The sequence below is a fragment of the Somniosus microcephalus genome, unplaced genomic scaffold, assembly GCF_052327205.1.
Source record: "Somniosus microcephalus isolate GS21.2 unplaced genomic scaffold, FLI_Smic_1.0 unresolved_chr7, whole genome shotgun sequence".
NCBI classification, from domain to species: Eukaryota; Metazoa; Chordata; class Chondrichthyes; order Squaliformes; family Somniosidae; genus Somniosus; species Somniosus microcephalus.
In genome coordinates, this window is record NW_028225185.1 from 44813644 (window position 1) to 44831771 (window position 18128).

General features: G+C 47.0%; 1 protein-coding gene across 2 annotated transcripts in view; it reads right to left on the bottom strand.

Annotated features, from left to right (window-relative positions):
* The window catches only part of LOC147086863 (5-aminolevulinate synthase, erythroid-specific, mitochondrial-like), a 104369-nt gene that overhangs the window by 34129 nt on the left and 52112 nt on the right, over nt 1–18128 (bottom strand). The window contains exons 5-8 of one of the 2 annotated variants that reach the window (XM_085979064.1): nt 17565–17693; nt 16555–16777; nt 4936–5120; nt 3952–4131 (exon numbers count right to left, since the gene is read on the bottom strand). In XM_085979064.1, coding sequence (XP_085835190.1) covers nt 3952–4131; nt 4936–5120; nt 16555–16777; nt 17565–17693 — 717 coding nt within the window. The remainder of the gene's footprint in view (nt 1–3951; nt 4132–4935; nt 5121–16554; nt 16778–17564; nt 17694–18128) is intronic. The other variant, XM_085979065.1, reaches the window with a different exon arrangement.

Here is an 18128-nt window from a genome sequence, read left to right on the forward strand (position 1 = left end):
TACTGGAGAAATTAATGGGACTGAAAGCCGATAAATCCCCTGGACCTGATGGCCTACATCCTAGGGTCTTGAAAGAGGTGGCTATAGATAGTGGATGCATTGGTTGTCATTTTCCAAAACTCCATAGATTCTAGAACCATTCCCGTGGAGTGGAAGGTGCAAATGTAACCCCACTATTTAAGAAAGGAGGGAGAGAGAAAACGGGGAACTGCAGCCCAGTTAGTCTGACATCAGTAGTAGGGAAAATGCTAGAATCTATTATTAAGGATGTTGGAACAGGACACTTAGAAAATAATAAGATTGGGCAGAATCAACGTGGATTTATGAAAGGGAAATCGTGTTTGACAAATCTGTTCGAGTTTTTTGAGGTTGTAACTACCTGAATAGATCAGGGGGAACCAGTGGATGTGGTGTGTTTAGATTTTCAGAAGGCATTTGATAAAGTACCACACAAGAAGTTATTAAACAAAATTAGGGCTCATGGGATTGGGGGTAATATACTAGCATGGATTGAGGTTTGGTTAACGGACAGAAAACAAAGAGTAGGAATAAACGGGTCTTTTTCGGGTTGGCAGGCTGTAACTAGTGGGGGTACCGCAAGGATCAGTGCTTGGGCCTCAGCTATTCACAATCTATATCAATGATTTGGATGAGGGGACCAAATGTAATATATCCAAGTTTGCTGATGATACGAAGCTGGGTGGGAATGTAAGTTGTGAGGAGGATGCAAGGAGGCTTCAAGGGGATATAGACAGGCTAAGTGAGTGGGCAAGAACATGGCAAATGGAATACAATGTGGAGAAATGTGAAGTTATCCACTTTGGTAGGAAAAATAGAAAAGCAGAGTATTTTTTAAATGGTGAGAGATTGGGAAATGTTGGTGTTCAGAGGGACCTGGGTTTCCTTGTACACGAATCACTGAAAGTTAACATGCAGGTACAGCAAGCAATTAGGAAAGCAAATGGTATGTTGGCCTTTATTACAAGAGGATTTGAGTATAAGAGTGAAGACGTCTTACTGCAATTATATAGGGCCCTGGTGAGACCACACCTGGAGTATTGTGGACAGTTTTGGTCTCCTTACCTAAGGAAGGATATACTTGACATAGAGGGAGTGCAACGAAGGTTCACCAGACTGATTCCTGGGATGGGGGGATTGTCCTATGAGGAGAGATTGAGTAGACTAGGCCTATATTCTCTAGAGTTTAGAAGAATGAGAGGGGATCTCATTGAAACATACAAAATTCTTACAGGACTTGACAGGGTAGATGCTGAGAGGCTGTTTCCCCCCTGGGCTGGGGAGTCTAGAACCAGGGGTCACAGTCTCAGAATAAGGGGTCGGCCATTTAGGACTGAGATGAGGAGGAATTTCTTCACTCAGAGGGCGGTGAATCTTTGGAATTCTCTACCCCAGAGGGCTGTGGAGGCTCAGTCATTGAGTATATTCAAGACAGAGATCGATAGATTTTTGAATATTAAAGGAATCAAGGGATATGGGGATAGTGCAGGGAAGCGGAGATGAGGTAGAAGATCAGCCATGATCTGATTGAATGGCGGAGCAGGCTTGAGGGGCCAAATGGCCGACTCCTGCTCCTATTTCTTATGTTCTTAATTGGCTGTGAAGTGCCTTTGGATGTCATGAAGTCATGAAAGGCACTACAGCAATGCCAGTTCTTCCTTTCAATGTGACTTGGACAATTGAGGGGTCAGTTATACGAGGCGCGGGACCCTCCCAGCCTGGCACAGCAATCTGGAGATTCGGCACTATTTTCTGACCAGACTAACGGTGAGGAACGTGCCCAAATCTCCAATTGTTGCCACCACTGAGCAAGGCCCCTCCCCTCAGAAAGGAGGACTCACAAAATTCCATCCCTCCAAAATGGCGTCTCAAGGGAAAAGTTTAGTTCTATCCATAGGAATTGCTAGATGATGATAATGGAACTGTTGACTATTCACAGCAATGAATTTCATAGAATCGTACAGCACAGAAGGAGCCCATTCGGCCCATCGAGCCTGCGCCAGCTCTTTCAAAAAGCACTCTAGTTAGTCGCATTCTCTCACTCTTTCCCCATATCCCTGCAATTTATTCTCCTTCCAGTATTTATCCAATTCCCTTTTGAAGGCCACTATTGGATCTGTATCCACCGCCCTATCAGGCAGCGCATTCCAAATCCTGACCACTCGTTGCGTTTAGTTTTTCCTCGTGTCACCTCTCGTTTGCCAATCAGCTTAAATCTGTGTCCTCTGGTTATCGACCCTTCAGCCATTGGAAACAGTCTCTCTTTATTTACTCGATCTAAACCCTTCATGAATTTGAACACCTCTATCAAATCTCCTCTTAACCTTCTCTGCTCCAAGGAGAACAACCCCAGCTTCTCCAGTCTCTCCACATCACTGAAGTCCTTCATCCCTGGTACCATTCTGGTCAATCTCCCCTTAACCTTCTCTGCTCTAAGGAGAACAACCCCAGCTTCTCCAGTCTCTCCACATCACTGAAGTCCCTCATCCCTGGTACCATTCTGGTCAATCTCCTCTTAACCTTCTCTGCTCTAAGGAGAATAACCCCAGCTTCTCCAGTCTCTCCACATCACTGAAGTCCCTCATCCCTGGTACCATTCTGGTCAATCTCCCTGTAACCTTCTCTGTTCTAAGGAGAACAACCCCAGCTTCTCCAGTCTCTCCACATCACTGAAGTCCCTCATCCCTGGAACCATTTTGGTCAATCTCCTCTTAACCTTCTCTACTCCAAGGAGAACAACCCCAGCTTCTCCAGCCTATCCACATCACTAATCCCTCATCCCTGGAACCATTGCAGTCAATCTCTTCTGCACCCTCTTCAAAGCCTTCCCGTCCTTCCTAAAGTGGGGTGCCCAGAATTGGACACAATACTCCAGCTTGTTATTGTAGACTAATCTCTATCAATTAGTCTCCAGTAGACCCAGACATGAGGTGAGGAAAACCCCAATGACGGGGAACTTTGGGAACCATAGGTCCAAAGTCACCTGTTCATCCCAAGCATGCTAGTTACCACATAATGGCCCAGAACTTCGGGACTCCACGGGTGAGTACGCACGGGGTACTCACCCGTAAGCCCAATGGAAGTGCCAGTTTCCTGCATGCACTGCGCATGTGCGGGAAACCGGCACTTCCATTCCCCTGAATGAAGGGGTTAACAGGTCGAACGCGTGCGCAGGAGAGGCAGCGCGTCCGCATCGAACTTGCGTTTTTTTTACAGGTTTTCCCAGGAGGGTAAGTCTGCAGAATTTACACATTTAAAAAGCAGGCGTAAGGCCTGCTTTTTACAAGGTAAGTGGTGAATTAATTAAAATTAAAACATTTTTTCCACAGGTTTATTATTTTTAAATACTTTAAAGCAAGGTAAGTTTATTTTTAGCCCCGTTAGAAAATAAAATGATTTTAAAATAGTTATTTCATGTAATTTATAGTTTATTTAAAAATGTGATGTTTTTTAAAAATTTATTTGAAGATTTAGTGATGTTTTGGGGCTTATAGTATTTATAGGTTTGACAGCCCTTCCTGTCAAACTTATGAATGAAGCATTCCCTGCTCCGATTGACTCTCCATGGCCCACGTGATCCCAGGGGACGCTTCGAACTAACTGCGCCCCTGGGATACGCAAGCACTGCGTGCCGGCAGTTGGAGGAGGCCCAGGATCGGAATCCCACGCGGGCCCACAGCTCAATGGCTGGCGCGGTAGGTAAGTGCAGGTCGGGGGCTTGCACCCGCGGGAAGCCCCCCGACCCGAATTTCTGGGCCATTGACTAATCTCAAATTGGTCAGATACTGTATCCCAAAATATTTTTTTCTGAAAGAAATATAGCACGGAATGAAAAGCGTGTTTAACTGATTGAATCTGACCCTGGGCTCCCTCCTCCTCGCCTTGCACCGTGATCTCTGGGGCTGGGACATCGACATTGCTCTAACTCCTTACCGTCCATCGAATGCACCGTCTCAAATGCGACGATTTTAGGGGCCTTTGGGTCCGACTCCCTCAGGAGCTGCTCCAGGTGTTCAACGTCGTTGTGCCGGAAGACAAACTTCGGGACTCCGCTGTTCCTGATCCCCTGGATCATAGACGCATGATTCCCGGCGTCAGAGTAAATCTCACAGCCTGAGGGATTCGAACAGTCTCTTAACCAGTTGCTTGTTATGGAGTTAGGCGTCACAATTCAAACAAACAGGAAATCAAGATTCATCGGCAACTCTCTTTCTCTCTCCCTCTCTCTCTGTCTCTCTCTCTGTCTTTCTGTTTCCCTCACTGTTTGTCGCTCTCTGTCTCTGTCCGTCTCTCTCGCTGTCGCTATCTGTCTCTCTCTCTCTCTCTCTCTGTCTCTCTCTCTGTCTCTCTCTCTCTGTCTCTCTCTCCCTCTCTCTGTCTCTCTGTCTTTCTGTTTGCCTCACTGTTTGTCGCTCTATCTGTCTCTCTGTCCGTCTCTCTCGCTGTCGCTCTCTGTCTCTCTCTCTGTCTTTCTGTTTGCCTCACTCTTTGTCGCTCTCTCCGTCTCTGTCCGTCTCTCTCGCTGTCGCTCTCTTTCTGTCTCTCTCGCTGTCGCTCTCTCTTTCTGTCTCTCTCATTGTCGCTATCTGTCTCTCTCTCTCTGTCTCTCTCTCTCTGTCTTTCTGTTTGCCTCACTGTTTGTCGCTCTGTCTGTCTCTCTGTCCGTCTCTCTCGCTGTCGCTCTCTATCTCTCTATTTTTCTCTCTTTGTGTGCCTCTCTGTCGCTCTGTCTCTCTTTATCTCACTTCATCTCTTGCCTCTCTATCTCTCTCCCTCCTCTCCTCACTGTTTCTCCCCCTCACTGTGTCCCACCCCCTCTCTCACCCTCTGACCCACTCTCTACCTTCCCCTCACTGTCTCTCTCCCTCCCTAGCCCCTCTCCTCCTCTCCAAACAACCTCTGTTCCCTGTCCTATACCTGGAAGTAGTTTGGCCAGAGTGAAGAGAGTTGAGTCGTTCGCCACATAACAGGACGAGAAGAGGAGTGCGGCGTTCTTTTGGTGAAGTGCGGCCAGCTCCAATTCCAGGTCCACGTGGAACTTGCTGGTGCCGGAGATGTTGCGAGTCCCACCGGCTCCTGCACCATACTGCTGCACTGTCTCCCTACAGAAAGCAGAGTGAGTAGCGTTTACATATCATTAAGAGCTGCATTTATACGTGGTCCTATCAGGCCCTCAGAGTGTCCTGAAGTGCTTTGCAACGAATGCAGTGCAGTCACTGTGGTGTAGGTAAACACGGCGGGCAATATGTGTGCACAGCAAGATCCCACAAACAGTAACACGATGAACGAGCAGTTTGTTTGGTGCTGTTGGGTGAGTTTGGGATGTTGGCCCCAGGACACCAGGACAACTCCCTCCTCGTCTTCCAGTAGTCAGCCGGGAGGTCATATGTGTACAGGGCGGGGAGTTGCCTGGGTCACATTTTTTAAACTTCTCCAATCTACCGGTCGATTTTCCGCGGTGTTTGATACGGGGAGCCAAGACCAAGTGCAGTCTTCAGGGGAAACTGTGTTGGAGGGCGGTGGACAATTGGGACAGGGCCTGTGGATATACTTCAGCCCCCTTTTTAACGTCATACATTCTGTCCTTTTAATATACTTTGATTTGATACTTTTTACAGATAAATAGCAAAAATGTAAAGCATTATGGGAAGCAGAGAGGTAGAGTTAGTCGGAGCATGCGAGTTGCATTAAAGGGTTAAATTATGAGGACAGGTTGCATAAGCGACGCTTGTATTGCCTTGAGTATAGAAGATTGAGGACTGATTTGATCAAAGGGTTGAAAATGTTAAAAGGATTCGACAGGGTAGATACAGTGAAACTATTTCCTCTGTTGGGAGAATCAAGAACAAGGGGAAATACAGGAAACTCTCGTTTAAACGGCACCTAAATATCCAGAATTCTCTATTAACCGGCAAAACTCTCGCTCCGAAAACAACAGCTTAATAACCAGCAATGTTGCCGAGCCCGAGTCTCCCACAGTGGCCGAGTTAGTCAGTGGGGGTAGTTCTCCAAACTGCCACTACTCGGCTTCTTGGCGCTGTCGGAAGTCGGAACACCTCAATCCCCCTGTAACAGGAGTCGGACTCTCCCGCGCTGCCGGTGGTCTCTTCCGATCCGCCATTTTACAGGGGTACTGTGTGTCTCCCACGCTGCTGGTAGTCATTGCATTGCATTACCCTCAACTAGCAGTACTGTACTTAATCAAGCATCTTCCACCATCCAGTTAACACAACATTCTGTAGGTGAGTACCCAATTACTGTATACCACACATTTCTCATCTTCCGCTTAGGCACTTTACAGTCTTCCGGACTCAATATCAAGTTCAACAATTTCAGATCATAACCTCGGGCCCCATTACATTTTTGCTTATATTTTATCCACACCTTTGTTTTGGCCCTTTCCCCCCTCCCCCCTTTCCTTTTTTTTCTCTCTCCCACATGGCAGCTGTCTCCCATTCTGCCAGCACATTTCACACCTAATCTAGAGCCGTCTTTTGTCTCCACTAGTCCGACCACCATCTCGTCTGGTTTTGAATACCTCTTAATGTCTCTTCACTTCTTTTGTTCTCTCCCAGCCCTGCCTTTCGATCTATTTCATTTCCTTTGCAGTTTTGAAAAAGGGTTAGACCCGAAACGTCGACTCTATTTTCTCTCCACGGAGGTTGCCTGGCCTGCTGAGTTTTTCCAGCATTTTCTGTTGTTATTTCGGATTTCCAGCACCTGCAGTATTTTGCTATCGTACCACACATTTCTTGATTTTTTTATTTGTCTTTGTTAAAAATAGCCTTGGTCGATAACCCTCTCCGTCATCCGGAATTTTTGATCAACCGGCAACACGTCGGTGCCGGATACCAAAGAGTTTCCTGCAATCTTAAAATTAGAGCCAGGCCGTTCAGGGGTGATGTCAGGAAGCACGTTTTCACACAAAGGCTGGTGGAAATCAGGAACTCGCTCCCCCCAAAAAGGCTGGGGACGCTGGGACAATTGGAGCTTCCAAGACTGAGATCGATAGATGTTTGTTGGGTAAGGGTATCCAGGAATCTGGAGCGAGTGAATGGAGTTGAGGTACAGATCAATCATGGTCTAATTGAATGGGTCACTGGCTTGAGGGGCTGAATGGCCTCCCCCTGTTCTTATCATTGAAATGGCCTAGCAATCCACACAGTTGTAACAAACTGCTACGAAACACAACAATAATAAAACCGGACGGACCACCCGGCATCGACCTCGGCACTGGCTACAGACACGACAACAGGCACACCCAGCCCAGTCGACCCTCACCAACATCTGGGGACTTGTGCCCAAATTGGGAGAGCTGTCCCACAGACTAGTCAAGCGACAGCCTGACACAGTCCTACTCACAGAATCATACCTTTCAGCCAATGTCCCAGACTCCTCCATCACCATCCCTGGGTATGTCCTGTCCCACCGGACCGGCAGGATAGACCAATCAGGGGTGGCGGCACAGTGGTATACAGTCGGGAAGGAGTGGCCCTGGGAGTCCTCAACATTGACTCTGGACCCCCATGACGTCTCATGGCTTCAGGTGAAGCATGGGCAAGGAAACCTCCTGCTGATTACCACCTACCGCCCTCCCTCAGCTGATGAATCAGTACTCCTCCATGTTGAACGCCACTTGGAAGAAGCACTGAGAGTAGCAAGGGCACAGAATGTACTCTGGGTGGGGGACTTCAATGTCCATCACCAAGAGTGGCTCGGTAGCACCACTACTGACCGAGCTGGCCAAGTCCTGAAGGACATAGCTGCCAGTCTGGGCCTGCGACAGGTGGTGAGAGAACCAACACGAGCGAAAAATCTACTTGAGCTCGTCCTCACCAATCTACCTGTCGCAGATGCATCTGTCCATCACAGTATTGGTCGCAGTGACCATGGCACAGTCATTGTGGAGACGAAGTCCCGTCTTCACACTGAAAACATCATGTTGTGTGGCACTACCACTACTAGAACAGATCTAGCAGCTCAAAACTGGGCATCCATGAGGCGCTGTGGGCCATTAACAGCAGCAGAATTGTATTCCACCACAATCTGTAACCTCATGGCCCGACATATCCCTCACTCGACCATTACCACCAAGCCAGGGGACCAACCCTGGTTCAGTGAGGAGTGTAGAAAAGCATGCCAGGAGCAGCACCAGGCGTACCTAAAAATGAGGTGCCAACCTGGGGAAGCTGCAACACAGGACTACATGCATGCTAAAAAGCGGAAGCAGCATGCTATAGACAGAGCTAAGCGATCCCACAATCAACGGATCAGATCAAAGCTCTGCAGTCCTGCCACATCCAGTCGTGAATGGGGGTGGACCATTAAACAACTAACGGGAGGAGGAGGCTCCATGAATATCCCCATCCTCAATGGATCGTGGAGCCCAGCACGTGAGTGCAAAAGGCAAGGCTGAAGTGTTTGCAACCACCTTTAGCCAGAATTGCCAAGTGGATGATCCATATTGGCCAACTCCTGAGGTCCCCACCATCACAGAAGCCAGTCCAGCCAATTTAATTCACTCCACGTGATATCAAGAAACGGCTGAGCGCACTGGATACAGCAAAGGCTATGGGCCCCGACAACGTCCCGGCTGTCATGCTGAGGATTTGTGCTCCAGAACTAGCCGTGCCTCTAGCCAAGCTGTTCCAGTACAGCTATAACACTGGCATCTATCCGACAATGTGGAAAACTGCCCAGGTATGTCCTGTCCACAAAAAGCAGGACAAATCCAATCTGGCCAATTACTGCCCCATCAGTCTACTCTCAATCATCAGCAAAATGATGGAAGGTGTCATCGACAGTGCTATCAAGCGGCACTTACTCACCAATAACCTGCTCACTGATGCCCAGTTTGGGTTCCGCCAAGACCACTCGGCTCCTGACCTTATTACAGCCTTGGTCCAAACATGGACAAAGGAGCTGAATTCCAGAGGTGAGGTGAGAGTGACTGCCCTTGACATCAAGGCAGCATTTGACCAAGTCTGGCATCAAGGAGCCCCAGTAAAACTGAAGTCAATGGGAATCGGGGGGAAAACTCTCCACTGGCTGGAGTCATACCTAGCACAAAGGAAGATGGTTGTGGTGGTTGAAGGTCAATCATCACAGCCCCAGGACGTCGCTGCAGGAGTTCCTCAGGGCAGTGTCCTCGGCCCAACCATCTTCAGCTGCTTCATCAATGACATTTCCTCCAACATAAGGTCAGAAATGAGGATGTTCGCTGATGACTGCACAGTGTTCAGTGCCATTCACAACTCCTCAGATAATGAAGCAGTCTATGCCCGCATGCAACAAGACCTGGACAACATTCAGGCTTGGGCTGATAAGTGGCAGGTGTCATTCGCGCCACAGTAAGTGCCAGGCAATGACTATCTCCAACAAGCGAGAGTCTAACCACCGCCCCATGACATTCAACGGCATTACCATCGCTGAATCTCCCACCATCAACATCCTGGGGGGGTCACCATTGACCAGAAACTTAACTGGACCAGCCACATAAATACTGTGGCAACAAGAGCAGGTCAGAGGCTGGGTATTCTGCGGCGAGTGTCTCACCTCCTGACTCCCCAAAGCCTTTCCACCATCTACAAGGCACAGGTAAGGTGTGTGATGGAATACTCTCCACTTGCCTGGATGAGTGCAGCACCAACAACACTCAAGAAGCTCGACACCATCCAGGACAGAGCAGCACTCTTGATTGGCACCCCATCCACCACCTTAAACATTCACTCCCTCCACCACCGGCGCACCGTGGCTGCAGTGTGGACCATCTACAAGATGCACTGCAGCAACTCGCCAAGGCTTCTTCGGCAGCACCTCCCAAACTCACGACCTCTTCCACCTAGAAGGACAAGGGCAGCAGGCGCACGGGAACACCACCACCTCCAAGTTCCCCTCCAAGTCACACACCATCCTGACTTGGAAGTACATTGCTGTTACTTGATCGTCGCTGGGTCAAAATCCTGGAACTCCCTCCCTAACAGCACTGTGGGAGCACCTTCACCACACGGGACTGCAGCGGTTCAAGAAGGCGGCTCACCACCACCTTCTCAAGGGCGATTAGGGATGGGCAATAAATGCCGGCCTTGCCAGCGACGCCCACATCCCATGAACGAAAAAAAAGGAATCATACAAATTCACGGCACAGAAGGAGGCCATTCGGCCCATCGTGTCTGTGCAGCCCAAGAGCTGTCCAGCCTAATCCCACTTTCCAGCTCTTGGTCCGTAGCCTTGTAGGTTACGCCACTTCCATGAGAAGGAAAGACTTTAAGAGAAGGGGGAACCACCTGTGGCTAACTAAGGAAGTAAGGGATGGCATCAAATTGAAAACAAAGGCATACAATGTTGCCAAGATTAGTGGGAGGCCAGAGGATTGGGACATTTTTTAAAAAGCAGCAAAGGACGATTAAAAAAATAATAAAGAGAGAGAAGATGGATTATGAGAGTAAACTAGCAAGAAATATAAAAACAGATAGTAAGAGCTTCTACAGGTATATAAAAAGGAAGAGAGTAGCTAAAGTAAATGTTGGTCCCTTAGAGGATGAGACTGGGGAATGAATAATGGGGAACAGGGTATTGGCAGAGACTTTGAACAAATATTTTGTAACAGTATTCACGGTAGAAGGCACTAAAACCATACCAATAATACATAATCAAGGGGCTATAGGGAGGGGGGAACTTAAAACAGTCACTATCACTAAAGTAAAAGTATCAGTAAAATAATGGGACTAAAGGTGGACAAGTCCCCTGGACCTGATGACCTGCATCCTAGGGTCTTAAAAGACGTGGCTGCAGAGACAGTGGATGCATTGGTTGCAATCTACCAAAATTCCCTGGATTCTGGAGAGGTCCCAGCGGATTGGAAAACTGCAAATGTAACACCCCTAATTAAGAAGGGAGGGAGACAGAAAGCAGGAAACTATAGACCAGTTAGCCTAACATCTGTCATTGGGAAAATGCTGGAGTCCATTATTAAGGAAGCAGTAGCAGGACCTTTAGAAAATCATAATGCAGTCCATTGATCTTGCCGTCTACAGCCTTCTTCCTCACTATCAACCACACGTCCAATTTTTGTATCATCTGCAAGCCTCTTAATCATGCCCCCTACATTGAAATCTAAATCATTGTTGTATGCCACAAAAAGCAAGGGACCCAAGACTGAGCCCTGCGGAACCCCATTGGATACAGCTTTCCAGTCACACAAACATCCATCGACCATTACCCTTTGCTTCCTGCCATTGAGCCAATTTTGGATCCAGTATGCCAATTTCCCTTGGATCCCATGGGCTTTTACTTTTCTGACCAGTCTGCCATGTGGCACCTTGTCAAAAGCCTTGCTAAAATCCAAGTGGAGTAGATCAAAAGCACTCCCCTCATCAACCCTGCTTGTTACCTCCTCAAGAAATTCAGTCGAATTAGTCAGACACGACCTTCCCTCAACCATCCATGCTGACTGTCCTTGATTAATCCGTGCCTTTCTAAATGACCATTAATACTGTCCCTCAGAATCTTTTCCAATACTTTGCCCACCACCGGCACCACACCTGTAGCCAGAGAAGATTGGAAAATGATGGTCAGAGCCTCTGCTATTTCCTCCTTTGCTTCGCTTAACAGCCTGGGATACATTTCATCCGGGCCTGGGGATTTATCTACTTTCAAAGATGCTAAACCCCTTAATATTTCCTCTCTCACTATGCTCACCTTAGTTAATATTTCACACTCGTCCTCCTTAACTACAACCTCTGCATCGTCCCTCTCTTGTGAAGGCAAACGCAAAGTATTCATTAAGAACCATACCCACGTCTTCCACCTCCTCACACAAGCTTCCTTTATGGTCTCTAATAGCCCCGACTCTTTCTTTAGTTATCCTCTTGCTCCTTCTGTATTTATAAAACATCTTTGGGTTTGCCTTGATTTTACTTGCCAATATTTTTTCATGCCCTCTCTTTGCTTTCCTAATTTCCTTTTTAATTTCACCCCTGCGCTTTCTACACTCCACCTAGGCTTTCTGCAGTATTTAGCTCTCGGTATCTGATATAAGTGTCCCTTTTTTGCCTTATCCTACCCTGTATGCCCCTTGACATCTAGGGGGCTCTAGATTTGTTAGTCCCACCCTTTTTCTTTGTCGGAACATATTTCCTCAGAACCCTCACTATCTCCTCCTTGAGCGCCTCCCACCGCTCTGACACTGATTTACCTTCTAGTAGCTGTTTCCAGTTCACTTTTGCTAAATCACATCTCAGCTTAATAAAATTGGCCATTCTCCAATCGAGAACTTTTACTTCTGACCTATCTTTGTGCTTTTCCATAACTACACTAAATCTAACTTGACTTATGATCGCTATCACCAAAATGCTCTCCCACTGATACCCCTTCCACCTGCCCAGCTTCATTCCCTAAAACTAGGTCCAGAGCCGCCCCCTCTCCTGTTGGGCTTGCTACATACTGGCTAAAGTTCTCCTGAACGCATTTTAAGAATTCTGTCCCTCTAAACCTTTTACACTGATTCTATCCCAGTTAATGTTAGGGTAGTTGAAATCCCCTATTGTTTTTGCACTTCTCAGAAATGTGCCTACCTATTTGCTCTTCTATCTCCCTCTGACTATTTGGGAGTCTATCGTACACTCCCAGCAGTGTGATCGCCCCTTTTTTATTCTTCATTTCAATCCATATGACCTCATTTGATGATCCTTCTAACGTGTCATCCCTCCTCACAGCTGTATTTGTTTCTTTAACCAATATTGCGAACCCCCCATCTTTTTTATCCCTCTCTCTATCCCGTCTGTAAACCCAGTAACCAGGAATGTTGAGCTGCCATTCCTGCCCTTCTTTCAGCCATGTTTCAGTAATAGCTATGATATCATACTTCCACATGTCGATCTGTGCCCTCAGCTCATCTGCCTTATTCACTAGACTCCTTGCATTGAAATATATACCATTATTATTAACCACTGCCAAACCCTTTGTTGTCTGTTTTCTAGACTTTGTTTCCTCTACCTTCCAAACTCATTTACTAATTTACTGTCATACATTTCCAGCTTTGCTTCTCTCCCTTCTGAATGTTGTATTGATTTTTTTGTGGGTTCAATGACGAGACATTTATGAAAGAGAATGTCTTTTAATCTAAAGTCTGTTCAACTCTTTATAACAGCTTTACAGGAGACACGATGCTAGTGATGCATCTAGAACGAAAATGAAAGGGACAATCGAAAGTCATGTAGTCGATGCGGTACACAGCATCCACCAAGAAAGTGTCCAGCATATGGTAAAACATGCAATAGTTGCAACAAGAACAACCATTATGCCCGTTGCTGTAAGAACCAAATGCAACAAAGCAAGGTCCATGCAGTAGATGAAAGCGACATAGAGTTCTATGTAGATGTTGTGTCTGAAAACAAAAAAGAAGAAAGAGACTGGATGTTGACACTAAAAGTGAATGACATACACATTCCATTTAAATTGGATACTGGAGCACAAGTTAATGTGATATCAGAGACTGATTTTAAGAAAATCAGACCCAGACCAAAGATACATGGAATAAAAGTGAAAGTGACAGGATACTCAGGTACTGATATACCAGTGAAAGGAAGATGCATTGTCAAAGTAACACACAAGGACAGAGAGCACACGCTAGCATTAATCGTGGTACCAAAGGATGTGCAACCCATACTAGGTTTAAAAGCCTGTGAGAGACTGAACCTGGTAAAGAGAGTCCTCGTTGTGGAAAGCGAAGGAGAGACAGTCTATGATGAACTGAATGTTGCGTACACACCGGGTAAGCTGATGTATACAGCAGACACGTTGTCCAGAGCTGTTGGCCCAGGAGAGCCCGCAAACACAGTGAAAAGACCCAACCTGCTTGTCTCTGTCACATGACCTCTGCTGGTCAGGCATAAGTAATCAATACATGCAATTATGCTGGTAAGGCATGATAATCAAACAGGCAAATAACATCACTATTTGCTGATATCATTACAAATGTAACCTCAGGTTCCCATCTCCCTGCCAAGCTAGTTTAAAACCTCCCCAACAGCACTAGCAAATCTCCCCGCGAGGATATTGGTCCCGGCCCTCTTGAGGTGCAACCCGTTCGGCTTGTACAGGTCGCACCTCTCCCAGAACTGGTCCCAATGCCTCAGGAATCTAAAACCCTCCCTCCTGCACCAACTCTCCAGCCAAGCATTCATCTGCTCTCTCCTCCTATCTCTGCACTCATTAGCTCGTGGCACCGGGAGTAATCCAGAGATTACTACCTTTGAAGTGCTTCTTATTAATCTCTTTCCTAGCTCCCTAAAATCTGCCTGCAGGACCTCATCCCTCTTTCTACCTGTGTCACTGGTGCTGAAATGGACCACGACCTCTGGCTGTTCACCCTCCCCCCTCAGAATGGCCTGCAGCTGCTCAATGACATCCTTGACTCCACACCAGGGAGGCAACATACCATCCTTGGCCTCTTGTATTGTCCCACGGAAGCTCAACGTAAACTCGAGGAACAGCAACTCATCTTCCGATTAGGCACTTTGCAGCCTTCCGGACTCAATATCGAGTTCAACAATTGCAGATCATAACCTCGGCCCCTATTACTTTTTTACTTATAATTTTTTCCACCCCTTTGTTTTGGGTCCTCCTTTTCCCCCTCCCCCCCGTCCTTTCCTTTTGTTTCTCTCTCTCACCTGGTAGCTGTCTCTTACCTGCTAGTACACTTCACACCTAATCTCAGCTGCCTTTTGTCTCCACGGGCCTATTACCATCTCATCTGGCTTCGAATACCTTTTATTGTCTCTTTTTCTCCTTTTGTTCCATCGCAGCTTTGCCTTCGATCTATTTTCTTTTCTTTCCAGTTTTGAAGAAGGGTTTCGACCTGAAACGTCAACTCAAATTTCTCTCCACGGATGTTGCCTGACCTGCTGAGTTTTTCCAGCATTTTCTGTTGTTATCCTGGAGTCATGTCTGCGGCTGCAGAAGCGCCTTTCTGTTCCCCTAACTATCGAATCCCCTATCACTATTGCTTTTTTGACCTTCCTCCTCCCCCCCCTGTGCAGCTGAGCCACCCGTGGTGCCATGGAGTTGTCTCTGGCTGTACACCCCAGAGGAACCATCGCCCCCACCAGTATTCAGAACAGAATAGCGGCTGGAGAGCGAGATGCACTCAGGGCACTCCTGCACTACCTGCCTGGTCCTCCTTGTCTGTCTGGCAGTCACCCATTCCCTCTCTGCCTGCAAACTCTTAAGCTGCAGGGTGACCACCTCCTGCAATGTGCTATCCATGAAGCTCTCAGCCTCGCGGCTGCACTGCAGTGACGCCAGCCGCTGCTCAAGCTCCGAAACCCAGAGCTTGAGCTCCTCCAGCTGACGACACTTCCTGCACATGTGGTTGTCCAGGACACGAGAAGTAACCTGGACTTCCCACATGGCACAGGGTGTGCATTCCACGGGACTGAAGTGCCCTGCCATGCCTCTATTTAATAGACTACTAACTAAAATTTATGTAACCCACTGACCTAACTTAGAGAGAAAAAAGACAAAAATTTACTCAAGTTTAACAAAAACCACAGATATACTGAACACAAAGAAACTGTATACTAGATATCAAGATACTTAAGAAGAATGAGAGGGGATCTCATTGAAACTTATAAAATTCTAACAGGACTAGACAGACTAGATGCAGGAAGGATGTTCCCAATGGCGGGGGGTCCAGAACCAGGGGTCACAGTCTAAGGATAAGGGGTAAGCCATTTAGGACTGAGATGAGGAGAAATTTCTTCACCCAGAGAGTGGTGAACCTGTGGAATTCTCTACCACACAAGGCAGTTGAGGCCAATTCATTAAATATATTCAAGAAGGAGTTAGATATATTTCTTAAGGCTAAAGGGATCAAGGGATATGGGGAGAAGGCAGGGACAGGGTACTGAATTTGGATGATCAGCCATGATCTCATTGAATGGTGGAGCAGGCTCGAGGGGCCGAATGGCCGACTCCTGCTCCTATCTTCTATGTTAACTTAGAGTCGTCCTCCTTTTGAGTTAGACGTGAGCAACCGCCTTCCTCCTCTCCACTGATTCCTGCTATCACCTAATTCTTCCACTCTCCAAACTCTGTGCTCAAGCCACGTTATGTTCTGCAATACTGGCAAAACTATGGAGAGCCAAAACTGAGGTCCTACAGCACCACCATTGGCAGGAGGGTGTAATTACAGTGTGACATGTTTACATAGGCAGTTTCCATTACAAATGTGGAGATAGGAATTTATAATGGTTAAAAAGTTGACATAAAAGTCTGACAAGCGGAAGTAAGATTTTATAAACATGAAGTGTATGCAGATTTCTGAGTTTGGAATACAGGGTGGGGAGACTCCCCCATTTATAGCACGGCCACAACTTCCCGATGTACCCAACCAGCCTGGTGGGCTACCCGCTATAGCACAAACTCAGAACATTGCCCCTATGTTTGCCTGTTTCCGTTCCTGTGCCTGTGCATATTTGTGTGCGTGCATATGTGTGAGTGTGCGAGTGTGTATGGGGTTCTTGATGTACTTACACGATGGCTTTCAGGACGCGGGGGTGACTGCCCATCCCCAGATAGTCATTGCTGCACCACACCGACACGTCCTTCTTTTCAGCCAGCGGCTCAGAGTAATGCTCCGCAAATGGATACTGCTCTGCCTTTCTGTTCACGGTTTTAAACATGCGATAGGTGTGGTCGTTCTTCTTTTCCTCAATCTTGTGCTCAAAGAATTCATCGTAACCAAAGACAGGCAGCTCTGCCGACAAGAAATGGGAAACGTTTGTTGTCAAACCAACCAGGAAAAAAACAATCAACTAACCAGTGACCCCAATTAATCAGCAACCAACTGAACTAACCAAATTAACGAACCAAACACATGGCTAACCAGCTTCCAAACCAAATTAACTGAACTGACCAATCAGCCAACCAAACTATCCAGCCAGCTAACCAAACTTGTCAAGCAGCTAAATAAACCAACCAACCAAAGTAACCACTCAACAAAATGAAGTAACCAAACAGCGAACTTAGTAAGCAGACACATATCCAACCTGGCAACCTGCTACCCAACCAACCATAAAGTGATGTGAACAAATTAACCGTGTAACCAAAGTAGCCATACTGCCAAATAGCTGACCAGCCAATCATACAACCAAATAGTCAACCAGTTAACCAACCCAACCAAATAGTCAACCAGTTAACCAACCCAACTGAATAGCCAACCAGTTAACCAACCCAACCAAATAGCCAACCAGCCAACAAAATCACATGGAGGGTAAACGCCGACACAAACTGGTTGGGCGGAATGTTTCCGTGTTGCAACTTCTATGTATTTCTATGTACAAAATCACCAACCATGCAATTAAACTAATCAATCAACCAGGCTAACCAAACATTCATGCTTGCAACCAAATAACTAATCAACCAACTATATAACCAAATAACCAGCCCAAAAAATCCAGCCAATCAAACTAAGCAACATTCTGTTCTGGAATATGAAATTGAGTGCGACACAGTTGGATCAAACCCACAAGCCCCACACATACCCCTGGTCATGTTGTCCTGGAGGAGGTGGGTAACAGCCAAATTGTCATCGCAAACTGAAGGCAACGCGTCTTGCTGCTTCTTAACCAGTCCAGGCTGCCAGGCAAAAATTGCCGGGCTCTTGGAAAACTCTGGGAAAGGAGAAGACTTAAATAGTAAGATTGCTCAATGTAACAGCTGACAACAATGAGCCCTTTCACCAGGACCGGCCCACTACCTCTCAGTGGTTACATCCACCCCTCCTGTGTTCCTATGCTGTCAGATTATTTAATCTTCTAATCTTTCCGTCAGCTGTGGCTCAGTTGGTAGTACTCTTCGCCTCTGAGTCAGAAGGTTGTGGGTTCAAGCCCCACTCCAGAGACGTGAGCTCATAATCCAGGCCGACACTTCCAGTGCAGTACAGAGGTGCTGTCTTTCTATTGAGACATTAAACCGAGGCCCCCGTCTGCCCTCTCAGGTGGATGTAAAAAAAACAAAAGCCACCATTGGAGGAAGAGCAGGGAAGTTCTCCCCGGTGTCCTGGGCCAATATTTATCCCTGAACCAACATCACTAAAATAAATTATC